Source organism: Myotis nattereri (genome assembly GCF_964212035.1).
Source record: "Myotis nattereri genome assembly, chromosome: 5".
Lineage (NCBI taxonomy): Eukaryota > Metazoa > Chordata > Mammalia > Chiroptera > Vespertilionidae > Myotis > Myotis nattereri.
Window position 1 is genome coordinate 94,098,135 of NC_138080.1, and position 24,741 is coordinate 94,122,875.

General features: G+C 42.3%; 1 protein-coding gene and 1 pseudogene across 3 annotated transcripts in view; one reads left to right on the top strand and one right to left on the bottom strand.

Annotated features, from left to right (window-relative positions):
* The window catches only part of SGCD (sarcoglycan delta), a gene marked incomplete at its 5' end in the record, with an annotated part of 735,784 nt that overhangs the window by 612,512 nt on the left and 98,531 nt on the right, over positions 1–24,741 (top strand). For both annotated transcript variants that reach the window (XM_081092161.1, XM_081092162.1), the window contains 2 exons: positions 13,060–13,147; positions 19,700–19,819. In XM_081092161.1, the coding sequence (XP_080948287.1) occupies positions 13,060–13,147; positions 19,700–19,819 (208 nt within the window). The remainder of the gene's footprint in view (positions 1–13,059; positions 13,148–19,699; positions 19,820–24,741) is intronic.
* On the bottom strand, positions 6,716–7,164 carry LOC308519854 (dynein light chain 1, cytoplasmic-like; annotated as a pseudogene). The gene has a single exon. The product of its transcript is annotated as a dynein light chain 1, cytoplasmic-like (transcript).

Below are 24,741 nucleotides of genomic sequence, written 5' to 3' on the forward strand. Positions count from 1 at the left end.
CGGGAGGGGGGTGGTCCCTGAGCCCAGCCTGCACCCTCTCCAATCTAGAACCCCTCAGGAAATGTCCGGCTGCCGGTTTAGGCTTGATCCCTGCAGCAGTCAGACATCCCTCTCACAATCCAGGACTGCTGGCTCCTAACTGCTCGCCTGCCTGCCTGATCACCCCTAACCACCTCTGCCTGCCGGCTTGATGCCCCTAACTACTCCTCTGCTGGCCAGATTGCCCCTAACCGCCTCTGCCTGCTGACCTGATCACCCCTAACTGCCCTCCCATGCCAGCCTAATCGCCCCCTAACTGCTCCCCCCTGCCAGCCTGATCACCCTTAACTGCCTCTGTCTTGGCCCCTGCCACTGTGTCTTTGTCCGGAAGGACGTCTGGAAGATATCCAGTCTAATTAGCATATTACCCTTTTATTAGTATAGATTATATTTATTATATTATATTATATTATATTATATTATATTATATTATATTATACCAGTAGCCCTGTGCACGAATCCATGCGCCAGTAGATCGCTGCTGCCCTCCTATAGCTCTCCCCTCCCCCTCCCCCCTTATCCCCTTCATAGCTTGCTGCCCTGCCCTCCTGTAGTTCCCCCGTCCCCCTTCCCCCCCCCGCCCTCAATAGCTTGTTGCCCTGTCCTCGCCTGTAACTCTCCGCCTCCTGCTTGCTTGCTGCCCTGCCCTGTCCTGTAGCTCTCTGCCACCTGCTTATAGCCAGTAGGTCGCTGCCACCCTCCTGTAGCTCTCCCCGCCCCCTGCCCCTTTCCCCCCCTCATAGCTTGCTGCCCTGCCCCCTCCTGTAGCTCTCTGCAGCCCCCTTGTACCTCGCTGGCCCACCCTCCTGCTGATTCATGATCTTATCTCTCTTATTATATAGGATTATATTATATTATGCCTGGTATATAGTAGAACTCAATATGCATTAGCTTTGAAATGGGGGTAAAAGAGGCCAGCTAGATTTGTTGTTGACTTATCCAGAGTAGGAATGTGTTAAGGTGGGGGGCCTCTTTTTAGTGGAAGGAAGATGAGGGTTGGTCTTGGTTTTAGCTTCAAGCCCTAGAAACATTTGTATTTTCAAAGTATGCCCCGAATCTCCCAAACCAGGAGGTTTTCCATCATGAACTCTGCATTATTATAACGTTGTGTCAGTTTCTGCCTAATGGCATTTATCGGCTCTAGGGAGTAAAAATTAAGGATCTCTTTATATTTTCCCCTCAATATCAGAAGTTTACATAAAAAGCCTTCAGTGGTAACAGGGGTCAGAGGTTAGAAATATAAATATGCATTGCCATGATAATGGAGTTAGGATTCTATTTTGGGCTTGTTTTACTTATGGTTAGTTATTTCTATCAGTTTTCTTTCATCACCTTTGGTTTTTTCCTCAAATTACAAAACAATTAAAGAATTTGGCAAGGAAATGGAGCCAGATGTAACAGTTTCCTTTTACATCTCTTAATAGAAGCAAACATGCTGAAATGTAATTTTTCTTCCTTCCACCAGAACTGTTTTCTCCCCCAGTTTCTCAGCCTCAGAGCAGTAGCAAAAGCCCTTTGGAAGGGAAAAGCCTTTCTTCTCATTGGAATGTAAATAAATTTAAATAGTGTTGCTTCAGCCAGTTCAAGAGGGAAACTTGGGACAGAAGTCCTTCAGTTTCTCAAAAGTTACGTGGGTTACACCCAGAAGTGCTGCTAAGCACTGGCATGAGTTTCCGCATGGTGCTGCATTAATTCAAGTGTGGGTTGTATTCATGCCACAAAGAAGGAGGCTCATGGAATCCATAAAACTGGAAGACTTTATAATAGAAAAAGAAAGCTTAAAATTCAGATGTGGAAGGAATTTACAACCCATTAGTAAGTTAATACTGGAAAATTGTCAGAGTTTGAGATATTACTTTGTATTTTCCCCCATCCTCTATGTTTCAGACAAATGAAATGAACTGAAGAGAATTTAGTTACAAACAGCATGATGTATTAAAGTGATTATGAACGTTGGCTTTGGCAATAGACAAACTCCTGACCAGCTCAAGTCTGTCTTCTGCCTGTGGTTCTCTGGGTGAACTCAGACGAGTCCGTTTACATCCTTGATCGTTAGTTTTCCCAACTGAAGAAATGATGAGGGATAAAAATGTTTATAATTAATGAGACTGTTATTAGGTTGAAATGGTCCAATGCATGTAAAGTTCTTACTCTGGCACGTAGTGTAATAATTGCTGCCGTTGCCATTATTTATTAGCCATTGAGTTTCAGTAACAATCTCATTAATTAGAATTTACTCCAGGGGAGTGGGGGAGAGAAACACCCATGCAGGGAAGGCCAGTCTTAATGAAGGAGAAGACTGAATTGAAGAAAATGTGCAGAGACATGCCATTCTATTACTCCCACCTGCATACGGAGTACAGAGCTCGTGTTGACAAGATTTGATTCTTCTACGTTGTGGTTCTTGTGGAAGTCATTTGCCAGCTCTGGCCCTCTGTTCTCCCCGCTACAAATATGAAGTCACAGTAGATAGCTGCTGGCTTCTGGAGATTCTTCTGGGATTCTTTCAGGCCCTTTTTTTTTCAGCTGGTGATAGAAACATTTATCCCTGCCTTAGTACATGTTACACATAAAGAATGGTTCTTCATTTGAAAGGAATTAACCAACACTCGGTAGCAAGAGACTGGCAGAAATTTCTCCAGCCTCATGTTAGTCCAATGAACAAAGCAGTGAAACTCTTGGGAAAGTTTTTTCTGACTTTTCAGACGTGGGCGACTTAGTTTTGATGAGTTAGAAACACAGATCAGAGCTGTTCCTGTTGGATAAGGGTCAGTGCCATCTGTTTCCCTGAAGGTAGAAATAATCAGGTTGTAGAATTAAGTAGGGGGGTCAAGGTAGGCCTCTGTAGAAGTTGCCATTTGAGCAATGACATGAGGGAGATGAGGAAAGTAGCCATGAGATTATATATTGGAAGAGGGTTCCTGGCTGAAGTGCAGAGTTCCTGAGGCAGGACCATGCTTGTCATGTTGAGGACCAACAAGGAGGCCAGTATGGCTGAAGCAGAGTAACCAGAGGGACAGCAGGTGTAGATGAGCTAAGACAGGGAATAGGGACCAAACCATTGTAGTCCCTTGCAGGCCATTGTAATGGTTTTCACTTTTACTTTGAGGAAAAGGGCGGAGACATTGAAAGATTTTGATCAAAGAAAGAATGTTATCTGACTTAATATTTCCAAAAGAACCACTCAGGTTGCTATTTTAGGATGATAGTGGTGCAAGGAGTGAGGAGAGGAAGGCAAGGATAAAAACAAGGAGAGCAGACAGAGGTTGTTCAGAAATCCAGGTGATAGGTGAGAGCGGTCTGAGCCAGGGGGTCTCAGAAGGATCAGATCCTGAATATAATGCAAAAGGTCCCTCTTTTCCCTCCCCCTTCATTTCTTGAATTGTAATAACAATATTCCGCTAATTAACTAAGAGAGTTATTAACAAGAGGGAGATGGTGATTATAGACAATTATTACCATTTACTCTGAAAGGGACACTGTGCAAAGTGCCCATTCCCTACGAGGTCAGTTTAATTATTAACACTTTCTGCAGATAATGAATCTGAGCGATAAAGAGATCAAACCACATACCCAGGACTCACTTCTCTGAGTGGAGGAGCTGAGAGGCGAGCTCAGCCCCTCTGACCAGGAGCTACGCCATGAGGGTGGTCTGTGCAGTGTGAAGACTGTTCTCGCCTCACTCCCTTAAGTGTTTCAGGCTAAATCAGAGAGAGATTTGCCACATTCAGTATCTTTTCTGTCTGGAATTATTATCCAAGAATGAGGAAGTTGAGTGTGATGCTTAATGGTAGGAGAATTCGTCCTTTACGATGCTGGTGTGTTGGTTGGCTGGAGAATTGATTTACTGAAAAGTACGGAAAAGCAAGGAGCAAGGAGTTACATAAAAACACCTTTTTCGTGCTCTCTAAAGGTCGCCATGCATTGAAAACAATTTAATTGTGGTAAAATACACATAAACCATTTTTAAGTGTACAGTTCAGTGGCATTCAGCGCACTCACATTGTTGTGCAACCACCATCCATCTTCAAAGTCTTTTCATTTTGCAAAACTGAAACTGTACCCATGAAACACTAACTCCCCATCCCTCTTCCCCTCAGTCCCTGGCAGCCACCGTTCTACTTTCTGTCTGTGCATTTGACTTCTCTTAGGAACCTCATCTAAGTGGAAACTCTTAGTATTTGTCCTTTTGTGACTGGCTTATTGCATTTAACATAATATCCTCAAGGCTCATCCATTTGGCAGCATGTGTCAGAATTCACTTCCTTTTTCAGGTGGAATAATATTTCACTGTAGGTATATATACCACATTTTATCTATCCATTCATCCTGTTGATGAATCAAAACACATTTGAAGAATCTTATACCACATTGACTTAACTGTTTGAATTTTAGAAATGGCATGATTTTATAATCAAGTAGAAACTTAAAAATAGAAAGCCTCGTTCATGCTGCTAGCTAGACCATAAAGTGAGAGATCTGAAGGCATGCGGCCCACCAGCCGTGAGTTTGAGATGCTTGGTTCAGAGACTCCGCCATTGGTTTGTCCATATGAGCAGGACAGGCTCTCAGTTTACAGAATTGAAATGTCTGTTGACTTTTCTTCCGTACAATCATAAATGCGGAGTGCTTCCCACTGTACATTTTTATCTCATTTGTTATGTTGCACTTGTCCGAAATTATGCTAACCATCTTGTTTGCACAGCAGTTCACGTTTAGGGTTGCATTTAGGTTTTGTGAAAATTTTACTTTCCACAATAAGTAATAGATTTGTTCAAATATTAACCTAAGGAAATGCAATTTGATAGTTCTTCAAAGAGTGTATAAAATTAATTATAATTGAAAGTCATTTCAATTTCAATAATTAGTGAAAAAAACCTGCCAGACTCGGATTATTCCCTTTCAACTCATATCATAGACCTGTTGTCCATCATTACGGTCCCACACATGCCCATTGACCAAAGTACACGAATCAAATAAGTATTTTGGGGGTGTTTTATTCAGACTTTATTTTAAAATAAAATCTGCATAGACTCAGTTTTAAAAAGCTAATCAATGTCTGCCAAACTACAGATATTCCAATGTTCACTTTTGAAAGTTACCTACATGGCTTGTTTTACCTGTTTTTAAATGGCTCTGGTTTCACTCCCACTTCCCAATCCTCATGCAGCCATGCTCCAACCACACTGGCCTCTCTCTGCGTCCCTGAAATATACCAAGCTCCCTCCCCCCTCAGGGCCAGTACAGTGTCTTTCGCTCTGTCTGAAAAGTTCTTTGTTCAGCTAATTCCCACTCATCCCTGTGATTGCAGCACAAATGTCTCTCCCTTGGAAAGGCCTTCCCTGATGTCCCTCAGTACGGTAGGTTTCCCTGTATGTGCTCTTGTTTCACCTGACTTGGCATTCATTGCACTCATTGCAATTATGTAATCCTTGACGGAACTCAATTTAGTCTCGATCACATAACCCCATCTAATAATGAGAAGATAGAAACGCAAGTCTTAACTGAGGGTCCTTTTGTAAGCTACCCGACCGGTTACTCCTCAAAGTCGGTAAGGTCATCAGCTAGGCTGCAGGCTCTAGGGGAGCAGAGGCCACCTGCTTGGGGCTTGGCCCACTGCTTTCTGCCTAGAACAGTGATGATGAACCTCTGACACGCAAACTCATTCTTTTGGTTGATTTTTCTTTGTTAAATGGCATTTAAATATATAAAATAAATATCAAAAATATAATTCTTTGTTTTACTATGGCTGCAAATATCAAAAAATTTCTCTATGTGACACGGCACCAGAGTTAAGTTAGGGTTTTTCAAAATGCTGACACGCCGCGCTCAAAAGGTTCGCCATCACTGGCCTAGAAGTTACCTTGAAGGTGTTAATGGAATGAACTGATAAGAGGTTGTTGAAAGAGGACATACTCCATGCCACATGCCAGATGGGTGCTACAAGCCCAGGGAAGATTCCAGGCATAATGTAATCATGTCAGGAAGAATTTGGGGTAATGGTTTGTGCCCCTGCTTCTCCTTGTCATCTACAGGCTCAACATCTCAACTCTCATTTGCATCCCCCACAGTTCCTCGCACTCCATTTGTGGTAAACAAATATTTGTGGATTATGTACTCCTCCCGCCACACTCGGCTTTCTATATTTAGATCTTCACAGCAGCCATCCTTAAAGGTTTGCCTTTTGAAAGCTCTCTTTGACAGCGACGTCAACCTTCATTTAATTACTTCTTCTCTGGACAACTCTGTCTGGTGACTTTTAATGTGATCTGAGCATTCAGTTATTCAGCAAATATTTATTGACAGCCTAGTGGGTGCCAAGAAGGTGCCAGGAACTAGCAAAGCTGACAGTCCCCCTCCAGTGTCACGCTAACATGACAACTCTTAAAGAATCATTAAACAGAGCAGTTCAACTTGGTTCAGTATTGAGGGAGACCTAAATGTACCCAAATTTGGGCACAGTGCAGAGAGTAACTGAGCCGGAATGCTACGATGGAAAACCTGGACCCGTTCCCAGCTTATTCTGAGTGCTTCACAGTGTAGCTTTATTATTCTCAACTGGAAAACTTTTTCAAAGAATAGGAATCCACCCAAGCATCATTATATAAAAATACTCCAAAGTAAAAGAGAAATGATCATCCTAGTATTGTTGTCATGCTTTTTTTTTCTTTGCTAATTGTTTTATAACCACAACAAATGAGTACAGTGAATACCCTGTACAAAACAACACAATAAAGGTTCAAGATCAAGGTGTTCCTTTAGGCAAGGCTGAAGATTTCAGTCTCTGGTATTTGGAATTTAGGCTGCAATCCTTATTTTTGGATGGATCACTGGGTGTGTAGTACAGTCCATGCTTTTAACCCGATTTGAACAGAAGAATGGCCACCTGGCCCAGACAGAAGTAGATGAAGTGTTTGGTTTCATGTGTCACGTAACTACCGAAGTTCCTCCCCACGATGCATTGCCAGGTGGGGTTGTACTTCTTGTCAAACTCCTTCTTAATATGGGCTGCAATGTCTTTTCTATGTTATATTTCTCCAACACCTGAGTAGCACATTCCACGGAGTCCTGTTGCATCTCCTCCGACATATCGGCATTTTTGATCACCGCCTTTCGGTTGCACATGGTTACCTGAGGCAGGAGGTCCAAGCAAGGGGTGAGGAGGTGGGGGCCGTTGTCATGCTTTTGAAAGAGTCCGTTTAAAGACAAAAGCATCCTATTCGAAATGATAATAATAGACACAGTTGATGCTTGCTGAAAATAAACATACAAACTACCTTTCGGGATGATTTTAATGACAAATCTAAGTTTGTGTAATTTTTTTCCTGGTTATATCAAGAGTTAGTATTAGTTAGTGAACAGTGATCACTGTAGCCAATACATTATGATACTTACTGCAGAGAAGCTGGTAACTTCTGATCACCCTGTTTTCTGTAAGCTGATTAGGGGAAAATGACAGTGTATAGAGAGCCCTGGGCAGAGAGGCCCATATGCTGTTGTTTATTTTAGTATTCCTAAAGACAAACTCCCATGGAAATAAATTTGTTTAAGGGAAAATTTTCTCATAACATGATCAACCCCAATGGGAAATCACATGCCGATGATGTAGTAAGCTTCCTGACTACTCAGAGAAGGGTGTCTTTCTGAAGTCTCTTTCTGGAGTTCTACATCTTAGAATTTGACATCCTAATATAGCTCTCCCCCCGCAAAATTTTTTATTTTATAATAGTTTTATATATGTGTACAGAAAAGTTGTAAAGACAGTGCATAGTGTTCTTAAAAACCTCGCACCCCGTCTCCCCTATTATTAATATCTAACATTAGTATGGTACCATGCTTTTTTTGTCACAATTTTAGTGAACCAATTGATGCATTATTAGTAATGAAGTCCATTCTTTATTCAGATTTTATTAGTTTTTACCTAACGTGCTTTTAAAAAAAAATCTTCACCAGAGGATATATTCATATTTTTTTATTGATTTCAGAGAGAGAGGAAGGGAGAGTGAGAGAAGAGAGAGAAACATCGATGTGAGAGAGAAACATTGATTGGTTGCCTCCCATACTCACCCTGACTTAGGATCCAACCTAAAACTTTGGTATGTGCCCTGACCAGGAATTGAACCTACCACCTTTTGATTTATGGGGCAACACTCCACTCAGCTGAGCAACACTGGCCAGGGCCCTAACATCCTTTTTGTGTCCAAGGATCTCATCCAGGCTGCTACATTATATTGAATTGTCATGTTTGTTAAGGTTCTTTTTGATGGTGACAGTTTCTCAGATTTTCCTTGATTTGATGACCTTACCAACTTCGAGGAGTACTGGTCGGGTATTTTACAAAGGACCCTCCATTGAGACTTGTTTGATTTTTTTCTCATTATTAGATGGGGTTATGGGTTTTGAAGAAGAGGCCCACAGAGGGAAAGTGTCATTTTCTGCACCTCTGTGTACCAAGGGTTCATACTATTAACATGATTATCACTGTTGATGTTGACCTTGATGACCTGGCTGAGCCAGTGTTTGTCAGATTTTTCTGTTGTGAAGTTATCATCCCCCTTTCCACACTGTACTCTTTGAAAGGAAGTTATTGTGTGCAGCCCACTTTTAAGAAGTGGGGAGTTAACTATGAAAATTGTTAGGAATTCTTCCCCATGGGAGATGTGTTTATTCTCTCCCACTTATTTATCTGTTCAATAATTTATATCAGGATGAGCTCGTGGATATTTACTTTATGATTTGGGTTATAATTCAATACTACATTATTTATTTTGCTGTTCAAATTGTTCCAGCATTGGGAGCTCTTTCTGTTGTCTCCTGTGTCTCTTTGACATCCTCTCATAATTGTGGGGTGTTTTGTGTCGGTTTCTTTGTTTTCTAAGCACTGTCTTCCTTCCTGGCACTAAAAGATGCTACAGGATCATCTTTTATATTTCCTGCCCCAGTCCTAGAATCAGCTACTTTCTGAAGAGCCCTCCTAATGTATGTTTCGTTTGTTCCTTTGCTATAGTTTATAAAATATTTTGGTCACCCCTGTGCTTGGCACTTGACATACATTGTCTTTCTTTGTTCTCATGTCAACACCATTAGGTAACCTTGAACTTCATTTCATAAATGTAGAAACTGAGGCTCAAAGAATGTACATGATTTACACACAGCCACACAGTTAGTTAAACATGGAGTTGTGATTCCAGCCCAGAGCTGTGTGGCTCCACAGCTTACACTTTGAACCTTCACTCCACAAAGCCAGCCTCAGCCTCCCTTGTTATCCAAGTTAACATTAGATGGAAACTATGCTATTGTGAACCACCCTGAAAAGACGAAAGCCAGCCAATCTCTCCTCTGGGAAGACCCTCAGGATTCTCATCACATTGATCTCTTTCTTCTCTGAACTTCCTTTGCACTGAGAGTTGAAAGCCTTCCCTGAGTGTAGAAGTTGTTTATGCGCTATCTTGTGGTTTTCTCCATCTATCTCAATTCCCAGATCAGGTGGCTAGCTCCTCAGAGGGCAAGGCAAATAGACCACCATCTAGGATTTTCAGAACAGACTGTGGTGATATAGCTGCCATCAAGGACAAATATTGAAGTATGTACCGTTCATACCAGGAAAGCATAGATATCAATTGAAGTGATATCATGTTGTTGTTATGGTAACTTTGCATTGACTTAGTTTCCCCCTGGGCAAGGAGCTTCTCAAAGATAAAGGTCATATCTTTTCCATTCTACAGGGCCTAGGATAGTATATAACATGTTCTAGGTACTTAGTGTATACAAAATGCTTAACATTTATTCACTTCAGGAAAAGAAACATGTGCAAGAAAGGAAAAGGATGTCACACAATCATAATAATGTTGGTTCTGAATATTGATTTAGCTGAAGTTGTAAGGAAGAATCCATACCATTGCTGAAATTCAGTGGGATAATGTCTAAAGTTGATAAATCCATAGATCGCATAGAAGCATGATTAGGGCCACAACAAATTGGGGCTGGGTACAATTAAGTTACATGCCCAAAGTCACCCAACTAGGAAATGGAGGAGATTAGAAGTGGGATGAGCTGATTCCAGGTTTCTCCTGCTCACATGGCACAGAGTGAGTGCTCAGTTGTGTGGGCCATGAGTTTGTTGATGGTGGAGAATGCATAGAATAAGCCCCAAAACAGTAAGTCATTTTCTCAAGGCTCCACACTGGTCATGGTGATGCTGTCCATCCAGTCCTCTGATTCCAGGTTGCTCTTCTCTCTGTGGCATCATGTTGCTGAATCTACAGTGGTTCTCAACCTTGGCTGCACATTAGAATCACCTGGGAATCTTTTTAAAATCCTGATTTCTGGGCCTCATCCTCCAGAAATTCTGTTTCTTTGTTACTAATGTTGTGGCCTCACCCCATAACAAAAAAAAAAAAACAAACAAAAAAACAAACAGAATTTTTTGACACATATAACCTCCTGTTCAGGTTCCAAGCTCTGAATTCTCACATTTCTTACATTGTTTTTAAGTTGTAAGTACAATCACTAAGCACTGCAGAAGCAATGCCAAAGGAACTATTTCTGGCTGATTGTTGTTTTCTAATGGACAGAAGAAAACCTATGTCAATATTAGATTTAATGTATTTCTTCTACTCTGATCTAATTTAAAAAAACAAAACAAAGCTTTTCATCTGGCAAAATGTGAATTTGAAGGCATTGTGGGAGATTATGGTGAATCTGTGGTGGCCCTGATGTGGCAGAGGTCATCATCTGTCCCCCAACACTAGGACAACAGCTCTTACACAAGGCTACTGGTTATTCGGGGCCTGAGTGGGTCACGGACATGGGTTACCCATTTTATCAGTTGATCTTGGCTGAGAGAGACCTTAACTCTAGACTATTTGTCTATGGAAAACTGCCTTGGCATTGGCTACCTCATCCCCTCATTCACCTGTGGAAACACCTCAGGCCTGGGTGTGGGCTGCCTGTCAGGATAGCCCTGCCTTATGCAGGCAGTAGGCTGGGCTCACTGATACGGTCCTACACCCACCAGTTTCAGAAGGAAAAGACACCAGACAATCAGCGCACATCCTTCCTACCTCCATGACCTCCTTTTTGCATTTCATTTTCATAAAACCATATCTGTGTTCTTTTCAAAGCTCAGCTCAAACATTATCATCTCCTTTGCTTCCCACTCCACAGCTTCACAAATAATCTTACTCTTCAGGAAAGTTCCCCCACACTTTGTTTGTAGCTCCCTAATCACCCTACTGTTCTCTGCCTGGTGTCATATGGGTGCCCATCTCATTGACTTTAAAAGTAAAGACCAAGTCTTGCCTGTCTTCAGTTTCCTCCCAACTCTTAGGACAGTGATTTTTCTTTCTAAGTCTGGGACTCAGTGGATACTGGGATTGTTGAATTTCAGGCACATGTTTGCCATGTGGTAACAAAGGTTTAGAAAGACAAGAATACCCACATTCTTTTTTCTAATAACAGCTATCTGATTACTGACATGTTCTGTCAGGGATTCATCCTTTAGTTAGGGCTTTAATTTACTCCAGGCTAGGGAGCACACTAAGCCAGAGGCAAACTATGGTGTGTGGGCTAAATCCAACCCTCTGCCCATTCTCATATGGAATAATTTTTATATATTTTTTCTTTCTTTAATTGAATTCATTGGGGTGACATTGGTCAATAAAATTATATACTGCCTTGGCCAGGTGTCTTAGTTGGTTGGAGCATCATACCGTACGCCAAAGGATTGCTGGTTCCATTCCAGGTCAGGGCACATATCTAGGTTGCAGGTTTGATTCCCGGTCAGGGAACATACAAGAGGCAAGCTATCAATGTTTCTTTCTCACATTGATGTTTCTCTGTCTCCCTTCCTCTCTCTAAAAATTATAAACATATTATCGGGTGAGGATTAAAGAAATAGTAAAAATACAATTATATAGGTTTCAGGGGTACAATTCTATAATACATCATCTGTACATTGTATTGTATGATAACCACCACAAGCCAAGTCTCCTTTCCGCATCATTTATCCCTCTTTAACCCTCTCCTACCTCCCCCTACCTCCCTTTCCCTCTGGCAATCTAATTTTTACATTTTTCAATGATTGGTGAGGAAAAAGAAGAAAAATACTTTATGACACAGTAAGATCACATAAATTTGAAATTTTAAATTATATGAAATTCAGATGTCATTGTTGATGAATAAAATTTTATGGGAATGCAGCCATACCCATTTGTCTGGCAAGATGTTTCTGTGGCTGTTTTGCAGCAAAACAACAGTTAGCAGTTGAGTAGTTACCACAGAGACTGTACATCCCACAAAGCCTAAACTGTTTACCATCAGACCCTGTGCAGAAAAAGTCTGCCAGCCCCTGTTCTGAGTCATCCTCAGCAATGTCTACGATGGTGTAAAGAGGAGTTGGCTGATCTTTTTGATAAAGGAGGGAATTGGGGGAAAGCACAGAATGCCTGAAGGAAAAGAAACTTGGAAACAAGAGAAGGAAGGAAACAGGTCTCTGGGTTTTGTGCATCTGGGTGGCAAAAATCTCCACTGAGCAACCTTAGTCTTTGTGGATTCTCACAGATGGTGGACATCAGCAGGGCAGATATTGGCTATTTTACACAAGCTTTCTGGTCTCTATTAAGGACTCTGCATGGTTCCTTTGGACAAATTATAAACTAGGAAAGATGAGAGTTGGACGTTATCAGTCATTCTTTACCATCCCATGTGCCAACGCTAACTAACACCAAAGGGGGGCTCTATGTAGCCCACTTGTCGGACTCAACCATGTGTGTGGGGGGGAGTGGGGGGGGGAATCTATGTTGAGTGTATATCTGTGTATTTCTTTAGAGGGAATTCATTTTGGATGAATGCCAATGAATTATCACACGTGGGGATCATTAAACACTTGATGTTTTTAAATAAAGACATCAATTAGAACTTGGCTAAAATCAGTGCAGCTTTTTCAGGAGTTGAGATGATAGTGTTTTGTTTAGAAAGCTGCTGTCATTTTCATGCATTTCTCCTCTTTTCTTATTACAGGGTAATGCCCTGTACTTCAAATCAGCCAGAAACGTGACAGTGAACATTCTCAATGACCAGACTAAAGTGCTAACTCAGCTGATAACAGGTAAGAGAAGAAAGAACCTCGCAGCGCCTGGTCCATGCTAAGCACTCAGAAAATGCAGAGCCAAAGCTTGAATGTACACCATGTGAACTAAATAATGCAGTGTCTGCTAACACGTTTTACAGGGTGGAGAAAGGGAAGGTAGCGTGTGCCCCATGCTTCTACCGTAGGGTAGAGTGTCTTCCGAAAGACACATTTAACGTATGCAAATCCAATGATGCTTGTTTAGGGGGAATAGACTGGTTTTCATGTAGCATCGCCCCCCCCCCCCAACACAAGCCAGGGGCTTCCTCTGGTACTCAACCATGGAAAAGCTCTGCTTTGGCTCTGGAAGAAAGCCGGCTGTGTTGATGAGTGGAGAGCACAGTGTATACAAAATGGTGCTCACCATACTTCATGGGGTATCAAAGGGATTTTTAATGATAGTTTGAATTCAGCTGAATTTGCCAGATTCGCTGACTTTCAACTTACCTCAGTTGCAAGATGCAGATGTGCCCCCACTGAATACGTTTGCATGGCTCCTCTTCAGATAGCAGATCTGCCCCTAACAGCTGTGGAAAGCACCTCCAGGGTAGTAAGCTGCATATTCCTGAAATGTAAACAGGGATTGATTGGTCACAGTAATGCTTCGGGTGATAAACAGAGGCCTCATGGCCATGGTAACGTGCTGTGTGGTATGACCAGTGCCCCCGTGGTATGACCAGTGCCCCCTCGGTATGTCACATGCAGTAGTAAACAGAAACCAGCAAGCACCTCACAGTGGAAAGGAAAAATGGCGGGGTGGGGTCTGAATGGCATTGTTATACGTCCAAACAGAAAATGCCATTTTGTGGCCTCCGGGCTGAGAGGAAAGTGCACAGATGGACATTTTGAGAAAGCAGTTGCCCACCTGCCCTGAATGAAATGTTACTGCGACTGAAACATCTGGAGCCCCACTCACACGCGTGGCCCAGGGAAACGGATGCCTGATGCCCAGTCAGACTGGGGAAAGAGCCTCCCTGTTTGCCCCACAGGAGCCCTGCCTATGGCTGTCTGGGGTCCACAGCCCGTGGGTGACTTGGACCATCTACCAGTGAAGGACTCAGGGGTGGCAGGAGCAGTCCATAAACAGCTTGTTCCGGCGGGCATGCATGTGGATTGTTGGCGATGCTTACCGAACATCTGGCCCACAGTCACAATGCTAAATAATTAAATAAACAGCTTCAGTAAGCAATGATTTAAGTAGCGTGTGTGAAAATTGCCTCCAGGAGGGGAATAAATCCAACCTCCAGCTCCCAGAGTTCCACATTCAAAAGGAACTTATTTAGCCTGTTGATCATTTGCCATTTATTCGCAGTGGGAGATTTGGTTGACTTGAGAGATTTTGTTTTGATGAAGCTGAAACTGCCCAAATGACTATTTCTTAGCAAAAGGCAAAGAATCAGTTTTTCTCCCTGTTTTTTCCTCTTTGTCTCCTCATTCTCATTCTCTCTCTCTCTCTCTCTCTCTCTCTCTCTCTCTCTCTCTCTCTCTCTTTCTCTCTCTCCTTCTCTCTCTCCCACCCTCTCTCCCTATCTTCCCTCCTTCTCTGCCTCCCTCCCCTCTACTATTCTCTGATCTCTCTTGCCTCCCTCCTTCCCTGTCTTCTGTTTTTCTGGCTCTCTTGCCCAAGTCAGCCCCTCTTGGTAGCTGACACACCTATCCTTAACTCTTAAGGCCAAGCACAAGATAGCTAATATTAGCATGAGATGAGCAAAAAGCCTTTCTACCACTAGCTGGGAAGAGCCTTTCAAGATGATTTCTAAAGAGGAATAGCAGATGTGTTCAAAATATAATTCTAAGCACTCCTACACACACACCCCACTCCGAAAGTTTTCCTTCAGGCTTCTCCATTGACATTTATGCACACAGAGTTGGAGTACCAGGAGATTCTTCTAAAGTGTGTTATATTTACTGGTTTGCTTATCTGAGAGCAAATGACTCCTGTCGTCCAAGAGGCCAGGTTTACTACGGCAATCCAGAGGATTCAAGAATTCCCGTTTAGCTGGTGTTGCTCAATGGTTGAATGTTGACCTAGAAACCAAGAGGTCAACCAATGGACAAGGACAACAGGGGGATGGGAGCATGAGTGTGCGGGGCGGGGGTGGGGGGAGGTTGGGGTTAATGGGGGGGGATGAGGACACATTTGTAATACCTTAACTAATAATAATAATTAAAAAAAAGAAACCAAGAGGTCATGTTTCAATTCCTGGTCAGGGTATATGCCCTGGTTGGGGGCATGCATGTGGATTGTTGGTGATGCTTAACGAACATCTGGCCCACAGTCACAATGCTAAATAATTAAACAAACAGCTTCAGTAAGCAATGATCCCCAGTAGGGGGCATGCAGGAGGCAGCTGATTGATGATATTTCTCTCTCATTGATGCTTCTATCTCTCTATCCTCCTCTCCCCCTTTATCTCTTTCAAATCAATAAAAACATTAGGGGGAAAAAAAGAATTCTTGTTTACCTAAGGAATGTCTCAAAAGCCCAGAAGAAATTCCAATATTAGCAATTCAGGTACCCTTTTCCGATGAAGCAATGCTTTAAGTGATGGTTAAGTTTCCAGGCTAGACCACAAATAGATTTTTGCCTTAGACCGCTGCTGATTTTAGTGTCCGCTCAGTAGTGGGTCCTAGCAGGAAACCCTGGGACCTGCCACAATAAAATGGTGGGAGAATCTTCCACAACATCTTGCCAGAGCGGGGAAGGGACCCAGTATCAAGGGAGTTGGGGAAAGAAATTCGACTGGATAGACTGCAGGCCTTTCCGGCATCCATATTGGTGGCCTGGGCCACTGCGGATGCATCCTGGTGGGTCCCAGGTCTCCCTGTGGAGATGAATGGAAAAGGTGCTTCACTTCATACACAGCCTGCCCTGCACAGAGGGGCTAACTGGAGATCAGTTCCATGTTACACACAGTGGTTTTTCTGCCTCAGAGCGGATCAATGGGCTCACCTCCTGAGTAGTCGGTCTCTGGTACCATTTGCATTCTCTCTAGAACAGCGATTTTCAACCTTTTTCCATCTCATGGCACATACACGAGTTCCTAAAATTCTACAGTACACCAAAATATATGGTTTGCCTACCTGACAAGAACAATTGGTATAATGCTGATTCATTCACATGGGATGACTATTATTGTGTTGGCAGTTGTCATTATTTGACAATCTAAGGGAAAAGAGGTCAGTGCCCCTGACTAAATAGTCAGATATTAAAAATTATTGTGGCACACCAGCGTGCCAGGGCACACTGGTTGAAAATGCTGTCCTAGAGTCTTTTTTTTTTAAGATCTCACCATGTCTGAGGAGGTTTGGCAGCACCAGATGAAATTGACAAAAGCTCAAACCGTCTGCACAACTGAGCCCTCAGTATCCTGTGAGGTTTTGGCTAAAACTACCAGTTAATGAGTTTGGTACACCCAAATGGTTCTGGCCCTTGGTACATTCCATTTTGTGTTCTGAGAAGCCCTGCAAAGCAAGTAACTTAGCTGTGTTTTCTGTTCTCTGATTACTGCCGTTGTCTCTTCAGTACGCTGTCCTGTACATCGCAGGTACCGTTCATAAGTTTGGAGTAAACACAGTTTACACAGAGGCAGGTGGTCTCAACTCCTCAGGGGCCCTGTCTTATGTGATGGCCCAGGTTCATGGAGGCAAAGTCCAAGTGTGTGTGTTCCCCAGAGATGCCACCACTTTGCCATCTGCTTGGATCTAGAGTGGGCAACCTGGGCTCACCTGTGCCCATTCCAGGGTCATTCATTCATTCATTCATTAGCACCCCTATACCTCCTGATCCCCAATCACCCCCCTAAGAAAAGGTAACAACCCCGAAGCATTGACAAATAATACAGACTCTCCTGAAGGTTAGGGTGTCACCAAGAAGGCAGCAGCATCTTAGCCCTCCTCACTGTACATCTCTATTCTTTCAGACTTTCTCTTTCTCTCTCTCTCTCTCTCTCTCTCTCTCTCTCTCTCTCTCTCTCTCTCTCTCTCTCGTCCTTGTCTCCAGCTTTCTACATCCCCTTATCCTCTACAAGCTCCTTTCCTATCTGCTCCTCATGTTGATTCCAGCCTCCTCCTTCCTGGACAAAAGAACATCCTTTTTTTTTTTTTATTGTGGAACAGTTATAAAAACTCAGCTCCAGACCCAGATCTGCCACTAATCCACCTGTTGACCTTGAGAGAGAACCCAACCTTCCTGCCACTCACTCTTCTCACCGGCAGCATGGAGGCAGTCAGAGTAGACAATGCCCACGTCCTGTGGGTCTGCTAGTTCAGTTCCCCACTCACTAAGAAGCTTTTCCAATGCCCTTATTTTTATCAGAGGGCTAGTGTGGATGTTCTGGAAAGAGATCAGGTCTGCTGAGTGGACGTGATCATGTGTGTGAGGCAAGTGCCCTAAAGGGTCTCATAATTAATTTTTTGAGTGTGTTATGACCACTGCATTAGATGAGACAAGCACAGGAAAAATCCCCTACATTTCACAGTGGTTTTTGCCTCCAAAGTTCTTTTTATAAGCAGTGTAATGTGATCATTTTGCACTTCTGATGGGGTAGATAGGATAGGGTGATAGTTCAATTTTACAGACGCAGAAAATGAGGTTCGGAAAGAGTGAATGATTTGCCAAAAGTCACATTACCAGAAAATGAGCCGGGACATAATTCTTGCCTTCTGATCTTAGACTGATTGCCTTGACAAAGAGGAAAGCAGCCCCAGACATCCAGGGGCTGGCCGGGAACTCTCAGCCAGGCCTTCGGGTTTGCCCATTTGACCATAAATAATTGTCACAGAGCATCAACACCAGACAAGGCCACTCGGTGGCCAGGAAGGATAAAGACAAAACAAAGACAGCTCAGACAGAATGAAAACATCTACCCAAACCACAAAAATGACCAAACATTCCTCTAACCTAGCTAATAGGACTGTTGTTTCTTTATCCATTACACATTTGGCATGGCTCTGGTCTTCCCTACCTCTAGAAAAGATTTATTGAGATACCAATCATATAATTACCCCCACTTCCTGACAGCAGCTAATTGCAAGCAAAGTCTTGCTTCCTTAAACCCAGCCCTAAATAGCCTAATATAAGGCCAAATACTATATAATAAGTCCTTCCTTATTATCGACATGTCTCCTGTGGTTTCCCCGAGTGTGCATCTCCCTCATAGCAATGAATACTAAACCCAGCTTGTTCAACAACTGCTGTTTTCCTGGCCATTTTTGTCTGGAAAGCATGAGGACTCTTTTATTCCTACTTTTTATTAATAATGAGAAGGAAGCAAAAATTCTATATCAGAATCTCCTGGAAAATTCTGGTTAAATATGAGATTTTTTGACCCTAACCAAAATTTTTTTTTTCTGTATGAATTTCCAGGCCAAACGATAAATTTCTTTTGACCTAACCAAAAGAAATTTGGTTAGGTGAGGTTTGATGAGGGTGATGACACTGGGCTTAGTCTGATGAACTTCATGTGTTCAGGTAGCTCCAACTCAGGCAGACTGAATTGTCTCCTTCCTGTTTTTTTTGTTTGTTTGTTTGTTTGTTTTGTTTTTTGGGGTTTTTTTTTTAGGCATTCTAGCACATTAACTTGTTTTACTTTTCACATAGTACCTAAAACCCTCTGTGTCCATTTATTTATAAACTAGAGGCCCAGTGCACGAATTTGTGCACTGCTGGGGTCTAACTGGCCTGCCCCGATCAGAGCCAATCTGGCCAAGCGGGCTGGGAGGAGGGGCCGCAGGTGGTTGGCGTGCCGGTCCCACCTCCTGGTCGAACTCCCGGTTGAACTCCCGATCGAGGGGACAATTTGCATATTAGCCTTTTATTATATAGGCTGTTTCAACTTTTATGCACATGTCTCCATCAGAAGATAAGTGTTTTAGGATCAGGCGCCTTGTCCTTTTTATGCTGCCATAGTCCCACCTTCAAGAATAGTCTCTGTTGTTATATGATAAACCCTCTGAAATTTATCTTTTATGGAATAAAATTCTAGCATAAAAGTTTCAACAACTTCCTAGGCAAGTCATTGCAAGAGATTATAATCTTTCTTGCCAGGAAAGGATCTTTATTCTGAGGAAATAGACTTGTCTGGTGTCAGATGCAGCCAGTGGGTCAAGGGGACAGAGTGGGACAGAATTCAGCTGAATGTAAAGCCCCCCTTTTACAACAGTTGGAGGTGGTCAAAGATAAGCTGGTTACTTCATGAGGTGGTGAGCCTTCTGTGCCTTGATGTAGTCAAGCTGAAATCTACAAGTATGTGAAAGTAATTTGGTGGTTAAGCTGAGAGAAATCTCATTCAGGCATTAGTTTGGAAAAAGGACATGATAGCCTTTAAAATCCTAGCCTGAGAGCATATGATAAAAGGTAATTGACAAGACATGGCTGATGTCATGAGCCTGATTTTCGTGGTTGACTTCTGAAAACCAATCCACTTCCATCAGAGTCCAATGCAATCTTGTCAGACGTATGCGCTCTATGAAAAGTTCTTCGTAATTGAATGCAATGAGGCTAATGTATTCTCCCTCTCTCTCTTCCAGGTCCAAAGGCTGTAGAAGCCTACGGCCAAAGGTTTGAAGTAAAGACAGTTTCTGGAAAATTGCTCTTCTCTGCAGATAACAATGAAGTGGTCGTCGGAGCTGAGAGATTGCGAGTTTTAGGTAGGGAAACATTTTCATTGGTCTGATGCTACTGTGTCCATTTGAGAGCAAGAGTGGAATGGTGTCTAGAGAAGTGATTTAGGCCAATTACCTGGATTCGCTTTTACACTTTATGTTGAATTGAAATTCTACTAAAAAAAGAAAAAAGAGGCTTGTGTTCATGCTCAGTGGGTTGGTTTTGGTTTGGCTTCTTTGTAGTCTTGCTTTCTGAACATGGAGATGTAAGGTGATAAATCCCAAGCATGGAACCCTTCAATTCTAAAATCTTTATGGAAAGTCTGTTACTTGAATCCAAACCAAAGTACTCTCATTGCCTCTTTTCTAAAAGTTCAGGGAAAATATATTACTAGGTCAGACTTTGCATGATGAGGGAGGATCAATCGACTCTGTGCTTATTTTTAAACTGGATTTTAAAATTGGATCATATACATAGCAATAAGGAATGAGCCACTTTTTCTGTGCACTCTATAGTTTTGTAGTTCTTATTCTAAACTTAAAATTTAAGTTATTCCTAGTGGAAAAAACTATAAGCCACCATATGCAGATGACACAGTGAGCTGGGGCTGCTCTCCCACAATCTTTCAGGTCCCAGCCATTCTCATCTTCCTCCTGAATTATTTGGAAATGGTTCTTTTTTTTTGCACCTTCTAATTGTAGAATTGGTGGTAGAAGATACTGTGATATGAATCATCTCTACTTCTGTATCTATATGTCACAGTATTCTTTTGCCCTGTCCACCTCTCTGCTGCCTATAAGATATACTGTATGTCATCATTATATTAATATATTAAAAATCTACAGATCTGTTTTTCACTTTTTATACTGTTGGATACTTATGAAAACTTTTACTGGGTTACTGAAAAAATTTAGTCTTATTAGAACATTTTTAAAAAATCACCTAAGGAACTTCTGAAAAGTTTAGGTTCATAGATCCAACTGTGACTTACTGAGGTAGGAGCTCTGGTGAAAGGGCCCAAGAATGTGTTTGTAAAAACACTTGCAGACCCAGGCTGGTGTGGCTCAGTGGTTGAGTGTCTGTCCAAGATCCAGGAGGTCAGGGCACGTGCCTGGGTTGTGAGCTCGATCTCCAGTAGGGGGAGTGCAGGAGGCAGCTGATTAATGATTCTCTCTTATCATTGATGTTTCTATCTCTCTCTTCCTCTCCTTTCCCCTCTCTGAAATAAATAAAAATGTATTTTAAAAAAACACTTGCAGAAATTTCTGTGGTTCCATAGTTGGAAGCATTGAATCTGAGAACACAAGAAATTAGTGTTTTGTGGCTGTTCCGGTGCTTGGCTGACCTGGATCTTAATCCCTGCTCTGTCATCTTTTAGCTGTGTGACTTTGGCTAGTTACTGACAACCTAGCCAGTTTTCTTTTCAATTGGAGTAAGAACATCTACCATCTCAAATTACCCCTACAGTTAAATGAGATTATATTATGTGTACTTATCACCGTGCCTACCTCAAAACAGTACTCAGCCAATAGTAGCTGCTGCTGCTGTTAATACTCCTGCTACTGCTTCTGTTAATAATACTAATACTACGTTTCCTTCTATTGGTCTCTATTGGTCCCTAAGAGTCTCTGAAATGCAGGGGTTACTAGTAAAAGCTCAGAAATTAACCCACTATGATTTTAACCCATCTATATCCTTTACTAGCTGTGTGCCTTTAAGTAAGTTATATAACCTCTCGGTGCCTATGTTTATTCATCTACAAAATGGGGGGAAGATTAATAGAAGTATATACCTTCTAAAATTCTTGAAAGGATTGAATGAAATAATCTATGTAAAGTGGGTAGTAAGTTGGCTAACAAAAAAGTGTTGACGAAGTGCTGGCTGGAAATTACTATTTGTTCTCAGTATTATTAGTTTCACTAAGCATCTCCTTTCTCCTCCATCACTGCTGTCTTCCTCCTGGTCACCGCCTTTGCCCTCAGTCAATCAGCTTGTCTGGTCTGTTTCTCTATCTCCTACTCTCCCTCTCCCTCCTCATCAATCATCCCACCCTCCATTCTCCCACCTGTATTTGTCCCTGACTTCCCTATCACTGGCCCCATTATGCTCCCCTGTCAGTCACAAAACTTCAGCATCATCCTGACCAACATCAGACTCAGCAGAATCATAAGATGGAAGTGGCTGTCCGGAGAGGGTTCTTTGGAAGTGAGAATTCAGGGTGCAGAGGCAGAGAGTGGAGGACAGCTAATCCCTGGTCAGGTGCCCCCCTGTGGTATGAACTGGAACAACACTCTGTCATCTTGCTTTTTCCAGTCTATAATATGTGAGTTGGTTGTCTAGAGAAGAAGTTTATTTTTTTTTAATTCAGCAACAAAGTCTTTTAAAAATAAAATTGTATACCAAACTCCAATAAATAAAATATTTGAAAGGCCAGGACTGCTCTGGGTTGTGGGTGGGGCTTTGGAGGGGCAGAGGTCAGAGATTAGAGGCATAGCTGCAAAGTTTCATTCTTTCCCCCTTTATGTACTACCTCTTAGTGCTTATTTTTAAAACCTCTTAAGTGCATGGTCTTTAAAAAATAAAGTCTGTTGACCACTTGTTGTGATCCAGGTACCATGCTTCCTATGCATTCTTCCATCTACATCTGTGAGGTAGGCACCGATTTTGTCACCCCCATTTTACAGGTGACAGAACTCAGCCCTGCACAGTAAAGGCTGGGAGCCAGGAGTTCTGAATGCAGACTGCTTACTTGAAAGCATTATACTTTCCTGCCTCCTCAAATGTATCCCATATTCAGATGAGTAAACTAAGGCTTGAAAAAAATGAAGAAAGTTGCCCAAGATCACGTTCAAATCCTTGCCTTTGGACTCCAGCCTCAATGCACTTAACTGCATGTAAATATGTTAGTTCAAAGACCCTTTCCAGCTCTCACAGTTAATAGGTTTTCCCTATTATTTGTAGAAATGGCACTTTCCATGGTAGTGCTAGATTTGAGGCTTTAATCATAGACACACACACACGCACACACACACACACACACACACACACACACACACTTCAAGCTGTTCTCTTATTCAAGACTACTTTGCTCTACCAGCTGTAAAGTAATTGCCCAGGGGAAAGAGTGATGGTATCTCATGCCAAGATCCTTTTGTACAAATGGTGTTTGGCACTTCCCATTAGTTTCTTAGTGCTTCATGAATCAACTCGCTGCTTTTAAATCTGACTTTGCAGAGATACCGAGTAATTGTAGATATCCCAACCCTTTGGTTGAATCTTAGTGTACAAAACTATACTGGTATCGCTGAAGAACTTTCCTCTACCCACCCCACCACTATGCAGACTAAGGGCTGAAACATTATTGGAGTGTTTGGTCTCTTCAAGGCAGGTGGATGTTGTTGTAATTGTTACTTATGCTTGCGATGGGTCTCTTCGAGATGATTTAGGATAAAATCTGTCTCTCTCCGTCATTAGGAGCATTTGTTTTTTATGTAAAGGCATAGAAAGAAAGCATCATGATAAAGACCAGTGCTGAGATTAGGAAATGACCGCCCCACAAATCTCACGTCAGCCTACTCAGTGAAATGAGCCTCTTGGGTTGCAGAAACGAGCTTCCTGTCAGCTGGGAGACCACCATATGGTGCGGAACAAGAAATTTAGGCAATTTCATCTTCAGCTTAGTGAGAAGTTTGTCTTTTGCTGTGGTCAGACTGCCAGACTAACCTTACAGAGAGGGCACTGGCTTATCACCTTGATTTATAGAAGAGCAAACTGAAGCACAAAGTGAAACGCAGCTTGACCTAAGTTCCACAGGGGAAACTGGTGGAGTCAGGATCTGAACCCGGGCAGTCTTACCCATGACACTCAATGGCCTCTTTCACAGTGACCTTCAACTTCTCCAAATCCCACAGCACGTGGGCATCAGTGTGAGTGGGAAAGAACAGGGCCACAGTTGTTCAGCTATTCCTCTGCTTTCGCCTTCTCTATACTCTGTGGTTCCCACAGTTCTCCCACGTCTGACTTTCTCTGCTCCCCTCACTGATGCTGCTTTCACCAAATAAACTATGTGCATTCACACTTGGCATCACATGTAGCCACCCCCACGGCCCAGTCCTAGTTTTTCTCTTTTCACATTTCTGTGGGAAATTACATACAGTTGCAACATTTGCTCTTTTCAGCTGACCCCCAATTCTGTATTTGCCTTGAACTGTCTTCTCAATTCTCATTCCAAATTCCCAGACAGCCTGGGTTTTTCTGCACGGCTGTCTTTCCATCACTTCGACTTCATCACCTGCAGCTGAACTTATGTCTCCCGACCAAGCCTCCGCCTCTCCAGAACCCACTTCCTTCATTCTCCATATGGGGCCACCGTTCCCCTCATCTCCAAGGCCTTGCTTTTATTCAGGTACCAGACCCGGTCTTTCTTCATATGGGCATGTCTGTACCAATTTTGAGTTTTCCATATTACAAAGATATCTAATTAAGTCTGACACAAGAAAACTTATATCTGTAGTCAGGCCCATCAATTACCCAAAAAGGTATCAAATTCGTGTGCAAGATGAGGTGTGGTAGAGTTTAATTTTAATTACAAAACAAAAATATTAAATATGGTACAAGAATGGTCTATTAAGAGCAGCAAGAAAATTCACAACATAGTCCAGTGCATCGAAGAGGCATCTTGGTGGAGACAGCAGGGAAACATAATTTTGATTTTCATTAATGGCCTATTTCATTGAATAATGAATTGAACATTATAGCATTTATAAACAAAGCATAATTATAAGGTGTTATTCTAATTGCTAATTAGGTCTATTTATACTCTAGATTCCTTTTTTAAATATCGGCTCTAGATGCCACTTGATGCTAATTATCCAAGTTATGTTATCATCAACTGAAAAACATTTTTAATTAAGTCTAAAGCCGTTTAAATTAGCATAAGATTTATAGAACTTTCAATGTGGTCTGA